This window comes from Pogoniulus pusillus, chromosome 14, assembly GCF_015220805.1.
Source record: "Pogoniulus pusillus isolate bPogPus1 chromosome 14, bPogPus1.pri, whole genome shotgun sequence".
Taxonomy (NCBI): domain Eukaryota; kingdom Metazoa; phylum Chordata; class Aves; order Piciformes; family Lybiidae; genus Pogoniulus; species Pogoniulus pusillus.
This window is the reverse complement of record NC_087277.1, coordinates 17,370,048-17,387,292: the sequence shown is the minus strand read 5'-3', so window position 1 is coordinate 17,387,292 and position 17,245 is coordinate 17,370,048. Positions and strand designations below refer to the sequence as shown.

The window sequence follows — 17,245 nt, the reverse complement described above, 5'->3', positions numbered from 1 at the left end:
TCATCACTGGCCTTGAGCACTGCAGCAGGGCAGTGGCAGCAGGGTAGGCAGCTCCTCTGATCAGCCATACTGAGTTTCTTTAATTTGGTTTCACCCTGATGGGTTTGAGCCTGAGAGACCAGTGCTGCACCTCCTCATCCAGGTCTTGCTTGCTGTTTCTTCAAGTGCTTAATCCAGATCCTCCATAGTACCCAACTCAGGATATTTATTGACTTGGCAGGTTATTAATATCAGCTGGAATAGTCTTTTCCATGTTGTTCTGCCATGCTTAATGTGGGGATCAGCGTCTCAGCCCAGAGCGCTGGGGATGGTTTCCAGTTGAATGTCCATTAGGGATTTATGGGTTTCAGGGCTAGACTGCCAGGACGTGCAATAGCCAATATACTTGAAACGCTTCCACTGGAGAGGAGACCTTGTGGGAAAGGAGCACTCGCTGTTCTTGTACACAGTTCCCAGTGAAGCTCTCTTACTGGCAGCAAGCTCACCCAAGCCAATAAAAAATTAAATGGGATCCAGAGCACCAGTGGAGCATGAACCGTTTAACGTTGGATGACCATAAGGAGCAACCTACTGCTCTCGGCATGCCATGCTGGCACTGCTGCTCCCAGTGGCTCCCAGTCCCACAGGATTGCCCAGCCAGTGGGTTTGATTCAGGACACAGTTAAACGTGGGCGTGGATGGTATTGACTTGACCCTGTGTCTGGTTAAAATGGTGTACATTTGTTTGGAGCAGGGAAGGTTCATCTTTGGTGCTTTTCCATGTGTGCTGCAGGCACCTCTCATGCTAGTGCACCAAGCCCAAAGGGGCACAAGGCAATTTGTCATTAAGCATGATGGACACTGAAAGAGCCAAGAGCTGAAGATGTTAAAAGCAGGAGATCTTCAGGTTCTCTGCTTTATAGAATCTGAGTTTTCAAGGGAATGATTTGGGGCAATGTCTGCTTTCCAGCAGTTCTTTCCCTTGAGCAAACATCTGGCTACCCAGCCCTCCTGCCTTCCATCCCTTTGGAGGAGTTTAGCCTCTTTTTAACTTCAAGTGAATAAGGAAGGAAGAAGTTTGCTTAGGGGGTTGCCAGCAGGTTTTTCTTGGCAGACATTCACTCATCTGGTTGGTAGCCCTTTTCGTGGCTGTGCTGACCCACAACTCAGTAGCTGGACCTATAGTAGCCACATAGCCAAAACCAGCCCTGAATTACCTTCCAGAAATTCCATTTCTTACCAGTGTGCTTATCACAGGGAGTAGCAGACTCCACAAGCAAAGAGATGGGTAGTGGGTTAACAATAGCAGAAGGATTGCAAACTCTAGTCAAGCAGTCAGATTTGATGATTTCAGAGATGTCTTCCAACCCCAACAGTTCTATGTTTCTGTGGTTCTATCACTGAACAAGCCTATCAAGCCCAGAAGAGCAAGTTTCCCATTTCATCTTGCAGTACCATTGTAAGCTTTGAGCAGAGATCCCAGCTGCCATGGTTCAGCTGAGAAGAGTGAGCTTCCCCAGGGCAGGTCAGTATTGTCTGCAGCCTGAGCCACTCAGAATCAGACCCAAAATGCTGCTGGGAGGCAGCCAAGCTTCCAGCCTACATCACCTGCTAAAATCTGATTTTCTCAATGGAATTCAGAAACTACCCCCCCAGAAACCCCAGTCCCATTCGTCCCCTGGAGCTCAGACAGGCTTTGAAGTCCACTGAGCATCCTTGAGGGGCAGATTATTATTGTTCTTCAGCATCCTTAAAAAAACCACCTCAAAACAACACATTCTGACAGAAGGAGCCCATGGCTCAATGCTGCTCAATCACAAGCCACCATCACAAACCACAGAGCTGGTTCTGTCCCAGCTCCTCCTGATTCTGGGGTAGCTTTACCCAATAATTTTTTACAGGGCAAAAAATAGTGAGGAGTGACAGGACATGATTGACAGTGGAATTTGGGACAACTCGGGGGGACAGGGACATAAAAGGGTCTGCAGATGAGCTGGAGAAGGCACAGTGCTGAAATGCTTTTGAGTTTTGGCACTTTCCCAGCTCCTAGCCCTCTCTAAGCTCCTTTCCAAAATCCTAGCTATAAAGCCCTGGGCACAGAGATGCACTGCAACAAGGCAGTGCTATGTTCACACATGCTGCTGACAGTGCGTAACTAGTGACCTGACAGACAGGAAGCCCACAAGCATCCCAAACGAGGCATGTCTGGGAGAGCAACCATGCTTTTCCTTGCCACCTCACCCGGATCTTTTCCCCTTTTGCTATTTGATTTCTCCTTGTTTGAGTTTTGCATTCTCAGGGACCTCTGGCAAAACAGAAGCCAGTGAGGAGGTTTGTAAATGATGCACAAGTGTGGAGGAGCCTAGTGACAGCCCCCAGTGGTGTAATGAAGCTGGATGCTGCTCAGTGCCCCTTCTTTCTCCCACCTTTTGGTGTTGCATCGGGACAAAACAACCTGGAGGGGAAGCTTTCTGGGCACTGGGGCATCAGGAGGAGAGGCGAGGGTGCATGCTAGCTTGACTCAGGTTACTTATGTGCTTATGGTCTATTTTGAGGCTCCAGACACGTGGCATTAAGCAGCTGCTGACACGGGGAAGGGACCAGCTTCAAAACAAGAGTCCAGTGAGTAATGACCAGGGGAAGAACCAGGTTTCTCTCAGCTCCAAGTGAGGCTGGCAGCACCCTCACCTCTCCCCCAGGACAATCTTGTCATGGATTTTGACATTTCCACAGTGAGAATTGATTTAATTCTTACTATTGCCACCCTTGAAGGCAAAGATGCCCTAGGTTGTGAGGCTGGGATACATCTTAGGGAGTGATGCACTAGCAGTGGTGGGGGCTGCAGACCAGCAAGCAGGCAGAATGTTCAGCACTAGAAATGGTGAAACCATGCACCCATGACTCCCTCCTGTGTGCTCTCCCTCCCTGAGAAAGCTCATTTGTGGGTGGCTTAGTTTGCCTAAGAGCATTAGAGGTGCATTTGGTGGACATTAGCTGCTCCAGCAGCACTGGGAGCATGTGGCAAATTAGTCACAGCGGTGGCTGGTTTCATACAGAGTGCTGCATTTGAGATGGAAGTGCTCACCGTGTGTTTCACAGACACAAAGGTGAGGTCTGGTGGGACAAAGTGGGTGTCAGAAGGGTCAGCTGGCCTGGCTTGGGTGCTTCAACACATAAGCCAGATGCTGATACTTGGGTGGTGTGAGAGCAAACCCCTTCCCTGCTATGTGCTTTTTCCTTTTGCAAGGGAGATGTGAGTTGTCCCCCTGGCTTTCCAGTGCTGTTTCAGATTTTTGGATGATATTTTGGCTTTTTCTTTAAATATCACCTCACTTTCTAATCCACGTTCTGCTGCAAAGATGAGCATGGTCAGGGATGCTGCTGCAGGATGCAGCAGGTGCCAGTGAATTCAGGGGCATCATGTCGTCCATGCATCAGGTGGAACCTTCCTTGGAGCCGCGCTGAGATGGTGAGCACTCTCACCACATTGTTTCTCTTTCCCTCCTCTGCAGCCTCACTCTCCTCTGGGATTTATGGAGGTGCTGAGAAACAGATCTGAGCCTCACAGCTCCCAGCAGCCCACCCTGTGAATCAGTGCCTGGCCGCCTCATCTCAGCCCACCCGGCATCCCAACCCTCCGACTCAACCATTCAAGGCTCCCGTGCATGGATCGCCCCAGCGAGGGACCGCTGCCGGACACCGCCAACACCGCTCCGTAGCCTCCCGACTCCCCGTGCTACCCCCAAGTACTCCACATACCCCGATGGGGTAACGTGACGGGGGCCACCCTCCCGCCACCACCACCCCCCACATGCAGAGGCCTTTCTAGAGCACCGGGAAGCGCACGGCACCGGAGGCAGCAGCCGCTCGCCGTTGCAGACACACCAAGGACACCAACACTACAGCAAAGGGATTTCTTTTTGTTTTGTTTTTTTATTATTATTATTATTATCATTAATATTATTTGTTCCCGTCTGGCTTTTCCCCTGGGGGGGCTTGCAGCGTGTCAAGGAAGCCAGCACGCTCCCAGGAGCTGGGATTATTTGCACAACGTCTGTATATTGAGTTCTCGAGCCCATTTTATTGTCATTTTTTAAGTGCAGAGGGGTTGTTGGTTTTGGTGTTTCCCTCACCTTCACACCACGTTTTTTTTGGGGGTTTTCCCCCACCACTGTCAGCACCACATCACCCTTCTCCTGTCCCACCATGGCCCGGATGAACCGCCCTGCGCCAGTGGAGGTCTGCTACAAAAACATGAGGTTCCTCATCACCCACAATCCCACCAATGCCACGCTCAACACCTTCTTGGAGGTAAGAAGACTGAAAGTAGGGGACCATGGCTCAGCTCCACATTTTTGGATTAAAAGCAGATGTTGAGATGCAACAAGAATCCATCCTGTGTAGGGTGAGGCAGCAGCACATCTCTTGTGGTACCACAGCCCCAGGTCACAGTCACGTTGGTGGGTGCAGTCACCACTGGCTTTAGAGGGTGGGATGGTTTGGCTTGGTGGACATAGAGTTTCTCCTTTCCTTTTGCATCCCCTGCTAGCTCCATCAGCACATCATGTCAAGGGGCTTTGCAGTGATGCACAGGGATGCAATGCAACCTTCCCTACATTTACCATCACCTCAGTAAGGACTTTTCTTCCTACATATCTCAGTGTCTTTCCAATGCCCAGGTGGTACAAAAGGAGCTGAAGGGCTTAGCGTTCTGTGAGCCAGCTCCTGCCTGGGAGCACTATGTCTGGTACTGGCAACAGCTGGGAGTCAGGAGGGGATTAATGGATGTGCGTCCGCAGTCTGAGGTGAAAGGCTTTGACTTGCTCTTTTTGTCAGTACCTGGAGGAAACATCATATCCTTCTGGTTCAGCTGAGCTGGCACAAGTGGTGTCTGTTTGAGGAGGGGAGTCGTTTGGGGATGTTGCTGCATTTTTGGGGGGATCTGGGGCTGCATATGAGACTGGTGAAGGGTTTTTGCCTTAGATTTAAAACACACTGGGGTCCTATATGCTAGAACAAGAGGCATCCTCCGACCTCAAGGACATCTGCCAAAGACATACTCAAAACCCACGTGTGAGTGCCACCGGCTTGGAGAGCTGCAGGAAGGTGATTGATGTGGGGACACCCCTTCCATACACTGCACACTGTGCAAGGCAATGCTGACAACACCGTGGGAAGGTTTTTGGCCAAGCTGCCACGTGTATGAGGGTTTTCAGGATCAGAGAAGGCGGGTCCTTGAAGGGGATGATCTCACATGGTGCCTGGCGAGGCCGGTACGCTGGCACATAATCCAGGAGCAGCAGGCGATAAGCCAGGCTGGAAACAGACCAAGTCTTATGCCCAAGTCTGCAATGTGTTGGGACTGATGATGGGATACAGCATTGAGGTCGAGAAGGAGTCCCTGAGCCTTCTGGAAAATGCTGAGCGTGGTTCGTGGGTGCGCTACAGCACCCACCCAGCCGCCTCTGTGCACTTCTGCAGTGGGAGTTGAGACTGTGCCAAGCACAAATAATTTCTTCTTCGGGGTACTTGTGGCCATGTCACAGATGTTTCTTTGCCCAGAGTATAAAGTCCTTGCTAATTTGGGCACCAGGGATTAAAAATAAATGGACCTGTTGGTGCTTGTGACTCCAATGAGTCATGAAGGTGCTGGGTAGCATTGATGTCCTGGGATTTCATATTTCCTTATGCTTCCTGGGCTGGATGGACTATGGAGGGTTTGCTTGAGGGTCCAGAGATGGAGCACAGCACTGGTTTAGGGTCTGTAGTGGTCTGTGTGGTCATAACAGGACTTGGATGTGTGGGGTTAACTGAGGTTCAACTGGCAGTTTTTTTTCATGCTCTCCTTCTCCTTCTGTCCCCAGGACCTGAAGAAGTATGGTGCCACCACAGTTGTGCGAGTGTGTGAAGTGACCTATGACAAGACCCCTCTGGAGAAAGACGGCATCACTGTCATGGTAGGTGGGCTTCAGGATCCCCATCCCTCAGGCCTGCATTTTAGACTGAAGCATCATCCTGCTTGCCCAGGAGCAAGATTTGAAGCCCAGCTGCATGCTCGGGTTGAGGCAGGGTGAGCTCAGTGCTCCCTGGGCTGAGATGAGGCTGGTGCTTTAAAAAAGCAAGAGCTGCCCACACACACGAAACTGTGACTCACAGCATTGAGTCGGCAGCTGCTTCTCTGCCAGTCACTCGGGCTTTAAAGCATCCAGGGGATGAGAGTGCCTGATCCCACGTGGAAGATGCGCGTGGTTCCAAACATCCCCAGTAATATCTCATCCAGGGAAGGTGGGTGCAGATTTTTCTGCTCTTCCAGCAGCTGGCTGGTGCAGCTCTGGGAGATGAAAGGGAGGGAGCAGGCAGCAAGCAAGAAAAGGCAGAGCAGGCAGCTGCCTGGGCTCTGTCTTGGCTGATAAGTAGCTGGAGATGATGTAAGGCGTGATTGCCCTGCCAGGGAGCTCAGCTCCAGCTGGAGAGTGAGACTCGTTATTTAGGAAAGGTTTTGGAAGTGCCTTGTGTCTCCTGGGGTGGTCCTTTCCATGCAGCCCTCTCCACGTAGCTCTCCTTGTACAATGTATATCCAAGAGATATACATCAGTATCCTAGATCCTGTGGGATGTAAATAGGTAACAGATCCTATGTCTCTCTAGGTGCAGATCCTGCAAATGCAGATCTGTCCAGATAAAGATGCTGTGTCTCTATAGGATAAATCTTACAGAGAAAGCCAGCTCTATCCTGCGTATAAAATCTGTATGGATATCAGGTCTGCTCACTTCTACACCAAATTCCTCCTCTTTTCAGTCTCCAGTCTGAGTTTCTGTATCTAGGATATAGGTCCTTCTGTACATGTCTTAAACAGAAGGGATATCTGTATACATATAGGACATGTTTTCTATCCTAGATATAAAGCTATGTAAGACACTCTATGGATTCTCCATAGCTTCTGTAAGTTTATGTAAAGCCTATATAAAGTATGTAAGGTGTATCCTGTAAAGAGAGATCTGTATCCTGTGTACCTATGGGTAGATTTATCTATGTAGATAGAGAGCTATCTCTGCATGCACCTATATCAAATATATATATATATATATATATATATTTATACACAGATTGTATCTATATGTCCTCTCCCTTTCTTTGGGGAATTAGCAGAAGCTAGTTGAATCCTGACTCTGGTGTGGTGTGTCTGGGCGACAGCATCTGCAGCCATGGTGCCCACACATCTGCTGGTCCCATCCTGGACACGCTCTCTGGGAGTTTTGGATGCCTCCTCTGCTTTTAGCTTCTCCATCTGCCACAGGGGATCCTAAGTAATCCCTAAAGTTGATGGCAGGTACCAGATTGTGTCAAATGCAAGTATCCCATGCTGTGGACAGCTGCAGGGCAGCTCTTCCAGCATGTCAAAGACAGGGCAGAAATCTGATGGAGAACTGATGCTATGCAAGTTTCACTGTAGGAGGGTTTGTGGTGCAGGATAGATGTACTGTACTAGATGTACCAGTAGTGTTTGATACCTTAATCAGTGACACAGACAGTGAGTCAGCAAGTTTGCAGATGACACCAAGCTGAGCAGTGTGCTTCATATGCCAGAGGAACAAGATGCCATCCAGAGGGACCTTGAGGCTTGAGGACTGAGCCCATGCAAACCTCATGAAATTCAGCAAGGCTAAGTGCAAGGTCCTGCACCTGGATCAGGGCAGTCCCCAGTATCATTACAGCCTTGGTGATTGAAAGCAGCCCTGCAGAGAAGGATGATTCTATGATTCTATGATTCTATGTAGAGGTACTACTGATGGATGAAAATCTGAACTTAAGCTGGCAATGTGCTGCAGCAGCCCAGAAAGCCAACTGTACCCTGGACCATGCATCAAAAGAAGCATGGCCTGCAGGTGGAGGGAGAGACTGCCCTCTTTACTCTGTTTTGGTGAAACTCCACCTGAAATAGTGTGTCCAGCTTTTGAGTCCTCAGCACAGGAAAGACGTGGACCTGTTGGAGCAGATTCAAAGGAAGGCCACAAAAATGATCTGAGGGATGGAACACTTCTGCTGTGGAGAAAGGCTGAGAGGGTTGAGGTTGTTCAGCCTGCAGACAAGAAGGTTCCAGGGATACCTTCTTGTGACCTTTTGGTAAATAAAGGAGACTTATGAGAAAGAAGGAGAAAGAGTTTTTAGAGGGCCTGTAGTGACAGGATGAAGGCCAATGATTTTAAACTGAAAGAGGTAGATTTGGATTGGACATGAGGAAGAAATTTATTACAGTGAGGGTGATTAGACACTGGAATAGGTTGCCTAGAGAAACTGTGCATGCCCTGTCCCTGCCAGTGTTCCAGGTCAGGTTGGACAGGGCTCTGAGCAACCTGGTCACATTGTAGGGGAGGTGGAAGTAGATGATATTTGAAATTGTCTTCCACCCTTCCATTTTGTGGTATAGTTTGTCTATCATCCCTGGTGCAAGCCCAGTGACCTGCGCTCATTACTGAAACAGTGATTTCGGGGCACCACAGAGTGGAGACTGTCTTGTAGGACAGGCAACAGTCTGTACTTGATGGGATGGCTCAAGCATCGGGATACTCTGAAGCTCAAGGATGCTCTGAAGCTCATCAGGATACCCTGAAGCCCAGCATGCTCTTTTCTTAGCAGAGCCCAACTGAATCACATCACCTGAAGTAAAGCTCAGCAGCTTTTTTTGGCATCTTATACCAAGGATGACTTCAGCACAGCAGCTTAATGATTCATTCCTCAAAGACGAGGATTATAGGCCTGTACCTCCCACCTACCAAGGCTCACTGTGCCACATGCCCTCCAAGTAGTATTCCCCTGCCCATCCCTCTCCCACTGCTGCCTAGCCAGTGGCAGTGCTCCTCCTGCCAAATACATCTGAGGAGAGAAATCCTCATTTAGATGAGAGATGCGCAGCATTGGTCTGCAGAGGCAAGAGGACATGGGGACCCTGTTGCAGGTCCTGTGGGTGCTCCTGAAGGCTGAACCTGTCCATAAGAGATGAGAGGACAGCCGGACAGCCAGACTCATATGGCTTCAAACCTTGAACTGAAACAGCCAGAAGACTTCTACATGCTGTCTACAGTGCTGCAAAACATGCAGCATCCCTGCAAAGTTGCTCTGCAAGCCTGTTTTCCTGGCACATTATTTCCACCTCCTTGCTCCCTAGGTCCCAAACACCATCATCCTGAGTCAAAAGCAGTCCCCTAAGTTTTTTCCTCAAGGTCTGACAGTGTTTCTGTCTTCCCTTGACCTTGCCCCCACCTTGCAGGATTGGCCATTCGATGATGGAGCACCTCCTCCCAGCAAGATAGTGGAAGATTGGCTCAACTTGTTGAAGACAAAGTTCTGCGAAGACCCCGGCTGCTGCGTGGCCGTGCACTGTGTGGCTGGTCTGGGGCGGTAAGTCAGAGCCCGACGCCCCAGTTGTCACTCACCCATAAAGCAGAAGAGGGAAAACGATGTCTGCTGTCCTCCTCCCCTTCCCCAGCTTGTCTTTCAGCACCGTTTGTGCATGCAGTAAAGTTTCAGTGGGAATAGATGTTGATGGGGAGTTCTGGAACGTGTTGTTCAGAGAGGTGGCGGATATTCACTTCCTGGAAGCATTCCAGGTCAGGTTGGATATGCTCTGAGCAATCTAATCTAGTTCAAGATGTCCCTTCTGACTGCAGGGAGTTGGACTAGATGACCTTTAAAGGTCTCTTCCAGCCCAAAGCATTCTATGATTCTTTTGCCTGAGGAGTTTGGTGCTGTCCTGCCAGTGCCCCACTGTGGTTATGCTTTTGCTAAGAGCTCATCATGGAAACTGTAACACTTGCAACATGCCTCTGCTGCAACCAGGAGCTGATGTTTTTTGAGAGCTGCTGCATTTTACTGTTCCTTCTGCTGCAGGTCAGTGTATTTGCATCCACTTTTCCAATACATTTGCTTCCTCGTGCTCATTAGAAAAAATGGCAAACAGCTGCCAGCCCTATCCTAGAATTTTTGCCCTCAAAATCAGCTGCTCCTTGGGGCAGCATTTGTAGCCAAATGGCAGGAAATTACAAATTGAAAGCCAGCACTGGCAATTGCCCACAGTGCCACCATTACAGCCCTGTGGCATGTGTTCCTGTCCTGAGATGGGATGTGACCACCACTGCTGTTGTCTTTCAGTGCTCCTGTCCTCGTCGCACTGGCCTTGATTGAAAGCGGGATGAAGTATGAAGATGCTATCCAGTTCATCCGACAGTGAGTCAAGCAGGGTTGGGTGTCCAGGGAGAAGGCAGCCCCCCTCCAGGGGAACAGAATGATCTCTGTGAGGGCCGGAGTTTCTTTGGGATGTTGGAGTTGCTTTTCTCTCCTAACGGAGGAAAAGAGAGGTGCTGGCATCATGCACTCTGTGCCTTTGCATCCAGGCTACAAGAGGCTGGGGGCAGCAGCGGGGAGTATCTGTAGTGAGGGGCTTCTAGCAGACAGCCTGCCTCTGGCAGCTGCCCCACATTTCCTCCCCAGCTCTCCGTGTCCTGAGGCTCACAGGCTAGATGAGCAAGAAAAGCTGCTAGGGTCAGTAGTCATCTCATTGCTGGAGGCACACAGCTGCAGCCTCCAAAATCCCTTCCTCCTCCAGGCACAGGGGTTCAGGACCCTGACAGGAGTAGGTTTGGAGTGGGAGGCCTTCTGCCACGTCGCTGACTGTGCTGGCCCTTCTCTGTCCCTGCAGGAAGCGCAGAGGAGCCATCAACAGCAAGCAGCTGACGTACTTGGAAAAGTACCGACCAAAGCAGAGACTCCGATTTAAGGACCCTCATAACCACAAGAACAAATGCTGCATCATGTAACCTCAATGACTTCTTGCCAAAATCTGTGCACACAGACACCCGAGCACTCACACACATCCCACCTGCTCACCTCCTCGCCCAGCCCCATGCACCCCGCACACCGCCTCACTGCCAGGGCTGAGGAGGAGGGACACGGAGCACCACCAACATGTTCCAGCACCCACAGTGTGGTCATCTTGCTGAATCCCAAAAAAGGCTGCTCTCTACAGCTGCAGCCCCAAGAAGGAGAGGCAGCACTGCCCTTTGACTCCTGATGTTAGTAGGCAATGAGCTCACGTGATGGTTCTTCATTGCCTTCCTCATCCTCCTCCCTCTCCCCTCCTGCCACACTGAGAAGGATGGGAAGAGGGTGATTGTATTAGAGTGGTGCAGGTAGGGCTGTGCCAGCTGAGAAGGGATGAGGAACAGAAGGGCCAGATCACCTCCAGAAAAATCCTCCTCTTCCCTCTAAATAAGGGCTGCAGCAGCAGGGACAGAGGTGGGGACAGTGCAGTGGCCTCTAGGGGAAGATGGTGATAGCAGGAGGGGCTCATAGCTTGGTTCTGGCCTTGCGGCCATAGGAAGGGCTGAGCTAAATCCCCACCCCGAGCACCATTCCCTTTCTGCTGGCCCCTCTGTTACCTCACCACCTCCCTTTTGCCATGATGCTGGCCAAGATGCTGCAGCTGGGGCTCATTTGAGGCTTGCTGCAGCAAAACCAGAGGTGCTGGGAAACTTGAGGACCTTGGTGGGGCTTCAAGGCACCCAGCTTTGCCAGGTACGCAGGGTCAACACTGGGGCCTCCAAAATGTGGGATGCTCTTATTTATAGCTTCCAAATTCAATGCACAGGGTGCTGGGTTCTCTCCTGTCATGTCCCTGTCACTGAGCTTGACAGAAACCCCAATTCTAGCTGCAAGCCCTGGAGATGCATTGTGCATCTCGGAGCAGGTCCATGTCCTTCACTGCTGCATTTGCTGGTTGAAGGTCTGGGGGATTTCCAGTGCTCCTGGTAAGAGCACATCGCCAACTTTTTCACTGCCCTTTCCCACATCTCTAACGTGGCACCTGGCACCCCAAAACCCCCCAACACATGCCCTAGTGGGTTGGACTTAGAGCTGCCTCTGAGCCAGGACATTAAACATCTCTCGACTTTCTGCCTTTGAATGCTTGCAGCAGTTGGAGCAATGGGCACGTAGGGGGCACAGGGGTGGTTTTTTCTTTTGATGAGGGTAAGAAGAAATTTGCTAATTAAAGGGGAAAAAAAGAAATTTAAAAAACCAATGTCTTCCACCCATGCTCTGGCCTTTCTTTATCCCACCACTGCCCAGTGGAGCCTGGGAGGTGACCCATGGCCCCCCACACTGATCCTTGGCACTGGGTCACAGCCAGCTGCCATCCACTGTTACCAAGGCATACAGGTGGCCCAAGAGATGCTCCAGTTATCCTTTGGGCTCGCAGCAGAGCTGCAGAGAATTGCAGTTGGGGCAAGGAGGGCTAGTCATCCAGCATCTTGTGGTTTTAGGCTGCCCAACTTGAGATGCCTTCAGTGCCCTGTGTTGGGCATCTCCAAAGGTTTGTGTGCCTTCTGAAATGTAGACTATCCAGAGACATTCACTTCAAAGGGTTGATCTCTCGGATAAGGGGTGAGGAATACTAGCTAGACACCTTCAGTACCTGCTGAAGGGTAGGGGACAGCTTCGTGCCACCACACATAGGCAGAGGAGATGTTTGAAGCTGTTTCCAGTGCCACTTCTCTCCTGATGGGAGCCAGCCTCACCACACAGCAGCTATGGCCATCTCATGGGACAGGCTGTGGTGCCAAGTGAGTTGTGGAGCCTCCACACATGGCCCAAAAGTTGTCAGACCACACACTTCAGGCTTGTCCAAGCCTCTGCATTGTAGGACAGCTCTCAGCCCCTTGAGTTCCTCCTGCCCTATTCCAGGCCATTGATTTCTATATCTCATGGGGAAGGCAACAATGGTCAGAGGGTCACCACTGATTGAAAAGAGTGAGAAACTGAGCTGCTAAAAATGTCTGGTCCTGTATTGCAGCAATCCCACTGGGCAGGTGAACATCCTCACCAAGTGTGTTCTGCTGCTAAAAGGTGCTGCATTGTCCCCAACAGCAGTAGAAGGTATCACAGTATCACAGTATCATCAGGGTTGGAAGAGACCTCACAGATCATCAAGTCCAACCCTTTATCACAGAGCTCAAGGCTAGACCATGGCACCAAGTGCCACATCCAACCTTGCCTTGAACTGCCCCAGGGACGGCGACTCCACCACCTCCCCGGGCAGCCCATTCCAGTGTCCAATGACTCTCTCAACATTGTGACAGAGACAGCCCCAGTTCCTCCTAGCCAAGAGGTCCCATGTGCTCCCTGCTCACAACAGGCTGTGCCATGGCTTGTGAAGCATTTAGGATAAAAGAGTAGGAACTTTGACATTTTTCTGCCCTGGAAAGAGGAAGAGAAATCTTTTCCTTACCCATGTTCATGGGACCATTGCATGGCACATTGCCCAGGGCACGCAGTCCAGGGCTGTAGCTGTGATGCTTCTGAGTCAGGATAGGGTCAGAAGCTTGAATTTAGCCTGTTTTGGTCACAGGAAATTTTCAGCTCCTCTGTGCAGGGTCTGATGGTGAAAGTGCTTGGTGGTGAGCTTGTTTGGAGGGAATATGAGGAGGGCAGGCTTTGCAGTGCTTCTTCACTTTATGTAGCATCAACCTAACCACCTTAAAAGTAGAGAGCCTCTACTGCAAGAGCAGTCCTTGAGCTGGTACAATTCATGCTAACAAATCCTGAGTGCCTCTGGCTGAAGGAAAGATAATTTTGGTTATCTCCAGTTTTATGAGTCACTGCATAAACCCAAATCAACACCCACAAAAACCCAAACTGTCCTGGTTTCACTGTTCAGATTTATTTTCTTAGTGAATATCTTACTTTTGTCCTGGGACTTGATGTCACCTCCATTATGCTGCCTCATGGACAAGACACTTCAGCGGCACAGAACCTGCCATCCTTGCATGGAGGGCTTGAATCTGCACCAAGATTTCTCTGGATTGGACTGCCAAACATTGGAGGTTTTTTTATATGGACTTGGGATCCTAGAGAGGGTTATAGAAGCATAACAGACTGGGGAAACTGAGCGGTCTTTCAGCTGGATTTTGGAATAGAAATCTCAAAAAGAGTCCAGTTCCCTTCCAAAAATCTTAAGACAATTGGTGAAGAGTGAAAGCTGAGGTTCAGTAGACACCTAGTACCTGAGCAAGGTCTAAGCAGCCAAAGGCTCATGGTTTGGTCTGGGTTTGGGATGGCCTTGTGGGCCGTCATTTCATCTCAGGTGGCAGGATGCTGAAGGGAGAGCCTTAAAAATATGTCATATTTGCCAATCCTGTTATTGCTCCGGTTGGTCTGCATTGGATCTTGGCAGATGTCGTAGGGACTAGACAGCCCTTTGGCTTCAGCTACAAACCAACCCCTTTAACCTGCCATTCTCTGCAGAAGCAAAGGCACAAACTGGGTTTTCCACCTTCTCACCCCATCCACCTCCCTTAGCCCCTCTGAAGTTGCAGAGACAGGGCTCCAAACTGGTAGTAAGCTTTGGAGACTGAAAGGATAGCAAAGCAGAGATGCCCTAACCATCAAACCAAGGCTTTTCCCAGGAATCAGTTAAAGCTGAACCTCACGTGAGAGAACAAATCTGAGCAGGAATTTGTAGATGTGTCCTCTCACTGGTGGCACATGTGTGCCCTATCTGCGTTTCTATTAAGAGGCTTTGTGTGTCTCCTGTTCTTCATAATTGCCAGTCAGATGGAGTGTGTGGTGGGAACAGCGGTGGGAAGGAAGGAAGGCAGTGCAAATGACCGGCTCCTTACTTGCAAAAGGTCTGGTGATCCATACTTCAGGACATGCTGTGGTTCTTGGGCTGAGAGCTTTGAATGAGGAGGTTTATGAGTAACAGATTTCCCTACAAAGCTGAAAGTCTTGCTCTATCTAGAGTAGACAAGTAATTTTCTTTCTTTTTTTTTAATCCTTCTTTTCTAATTGCTTTTGTTTGGGTTTTATTAGTCCTGGTGAGAAAGCACATGGGGAGATTCATGACTTCCTTGCAGTTTCCAGGGTCTTATATCTTACTTGCTTCCAGCAAGCTGGGTAGGTGCAGTTTGGTGGGTGGATTTGGATGGGACCCTGTCTGGTGGATGAAAAATGTGGTTGGCTTCTCTGTGCATCAAGGGGGTCAGCTGTGGTCCTGCTCGCAGGCTCTAGCAGACATTCCAGGGGAGGGGGACACTTCACTGCGTTCAGCTTCCAATGAACTCCCAACTTCCCTGCTGTTTCTTTCTGTGCAACAAAGAACTGCATATTTTCCTTTCCAGCTCCATGGGCAGCCACAGTAGTATGTAGATTAAGCCCAGATGACTTTTTTGTTGTTGTTGTTGGTTTTATTTTTGGTCTGAGCCATAGCTAAGTTATTATACCCAATGCTTTTTGTATCAGATGGCATCACTTTGAATATGCAGATGAGGTAGAGGATCTTGACACTTTATAACCTTTTTAAAAAAAAAAACTTGTCTGTTTACTTATGTCATGCATAAAAAGGAAAAAAAAAAAGAAAAACTAATGTATGCCTTTTAGTAATCACTTTTTTTGTTGCTGTTTTTGAGTTCTATGAAATTACAGTGGTTACACTCCAGCAGTGAAATAAAGAGTTCACTGTTTTGTACATCCCTGTGTGCTGACCTCCTGCCAATGGCAGAGAAGGGTGTTCAAGATTGGAGAGGCAAAGGCAGAGATGGACTTTTGCCAAGCAATGGTGGAGGGGTGCATAGAGGGGTGTTGGGGTTACAGAATCACAGAATTCTGTGGTAGGGGTTGGAAGAGACCTCTGGAGATCATCTGGTCAAATCGCCCTGCCATAGCGCATTCACCTATATAAGGTTGCACAGGAGCACATCCAGGCAGGTTTTCAAAGTGTCTAGAGAAGGAGACTCCACAGTATCTGGGCAGCCTGGTCCAGGGCTCCAGCACTGTCACAGTAAAGTGACATTGACAAGATCCCTTCTCAATTTTCTCCAGGCTAAAGAGTCCCAGGTTTCTCAGCCTCTTCTCCTAAGAAGAAGGGAAGCCAAGCATCACAGCATTTACTTCCCATCCAAGCAAGCTCTTTTCCAGAGGCACATCTGTAGTGAGGAGTTCCCAGAGCTGGTCTGCAGCAGTGGATTTGCCTTGGTTAAGCAAGCTAATTGTGTTGCTTGCTTACCAAAGTGTGTCATGACTTTGAAGTACTCACCTCACCATCAAATAGCCTGCATAAGCAGAACCCACGCACACTCTGATCCTGTGTCCAGCATGTCTCAACTGGTAGTGCTGGATAAAAGGTGTTGTAAGGCTCAGAGATACTTTTTATCCTGTGTGGAAAGACCTGACCCTACAGCAAGTCTCCAGCATGCTGCTGGACAGGCTACCCAACTGAATGCCTCTGCTGGGGCCCCCAGGAGCCATGGCTACTAAAGCAGCATGCGAGAGCCTGACCACTTGAGGTCACCTATGCAGTGGGCAACCCTTGTACCAGAAACACACCAAATACCTTGTCTGACTGTGACCAGCATCTCTGGGCTCTGGCATGAAGCAGAAATGGGAGGGGCCAGTTCCTAAATATGCATCATTCACTGGCACAAACACCTTCTAAGGGTGCCTGGGTTAGGAATAACTTGTAGCTGGAGATCTGATGGCTGCTTCTCCCCACCCCCTTCTAGACCAGTGTAAGCCAGATCTACTGTGTGGAGAGTAGCTGCTCAGTGGCTGAGGTCTTGGAGCATTGTCTCCCATCAGTAACAGAAGACATGTAGACCTCAGTCCACCCAGGAGGGTAGACTGGGCAGCACACCAGCAAGAAGGAGCTGAGCTGAGTATTAGAGCAGACTTCCTGTCTGCAAAATTGGCTTTTGGAGGGAAGATGTGGTGTTCAAGCCATGGGAGGGCTTCTAAATAGAGGACATTCTGTCCCATCCAAGGTAAGGATGGGAGGATAACCTCTGTAATGTGATTTTTACCCCTAACCTCACTAATTGTGGTGAGATGCGGTCCAGCCTAGCTCTTCTTCAGGCTCAGAATCAAATGAGCAAGTTAAAACTGCAGGGGTAATTGACTTAGGCAAGACACGGGACACTCAGAAACGTGGCAGGCATTTCAGCAGTTCTGATGAGAAAGTCTATGAGAAAGTATCTTCCCCTGTCTGGCAGGGAGCAAAGAGTGAAATCACCTTGACATAATGTCTTCTCCAGGAAGGGCTTGCTAGAGAAAGAGGTCTGATGTGAAAGATGTGGAATGGGGTTTACTTACCTGCTCTCATTATCCAGTTCCAGCTTCAGACCCCTCAGTCCTGCCTCATAGATGAGACCCTGGAGGAACCATGCACTACAACCCCCACCAGCCAGGCTGCTGAAGAGGTGGGCTCTTGGGAATCACC

At 49.7% G+C, this 17,245-nt stretch overlaps 1 protein-coding gene across 2 annotated transcripts in view; it reads left to right on the top strand.

Moving 5' to 3' along the window:
• Window positions 1-15,499, top strand: part of PTP4A3 (protein tyrosine phosphatase 4A3) — a 44,748-nt gene extending 29,249 nt beyond the window's left edge. For both annotated transcript variants that reach the window (XM_064154387.1, XM_064154388.1), the window contains exons 2-6: window positions 3,492-4,290; window positions 5,844-5,936; window positions 9,248-9,378; window positions 10,129-10,203; window positions 10,676-15,499. In XM_064154387.1, the coding sequence (XP_064010457.1) occupies window positions 4,186-4,290; window positions 5,844-5,936; window positions 9,248-9,378; window positions 10,129-10,203; window positions 10,676-10,793 (522 nt within the window). In that variant the 5' untranslated portion in view covers window positions 3,492-4,185 and the 3' untranslated portion in view covers window positions 10,794-15,499. The remainder of the gene's footprint in view (window positions 1-3,491; window positions 4,291-5,843; window positions 5,937-9,247; window positions 9,379-10,128; window positions 10,204-10,675) is intronic.
• The last annotated feature ends 1,746 nt before the right edge of the window (window positions 15,500-17,245 follow it).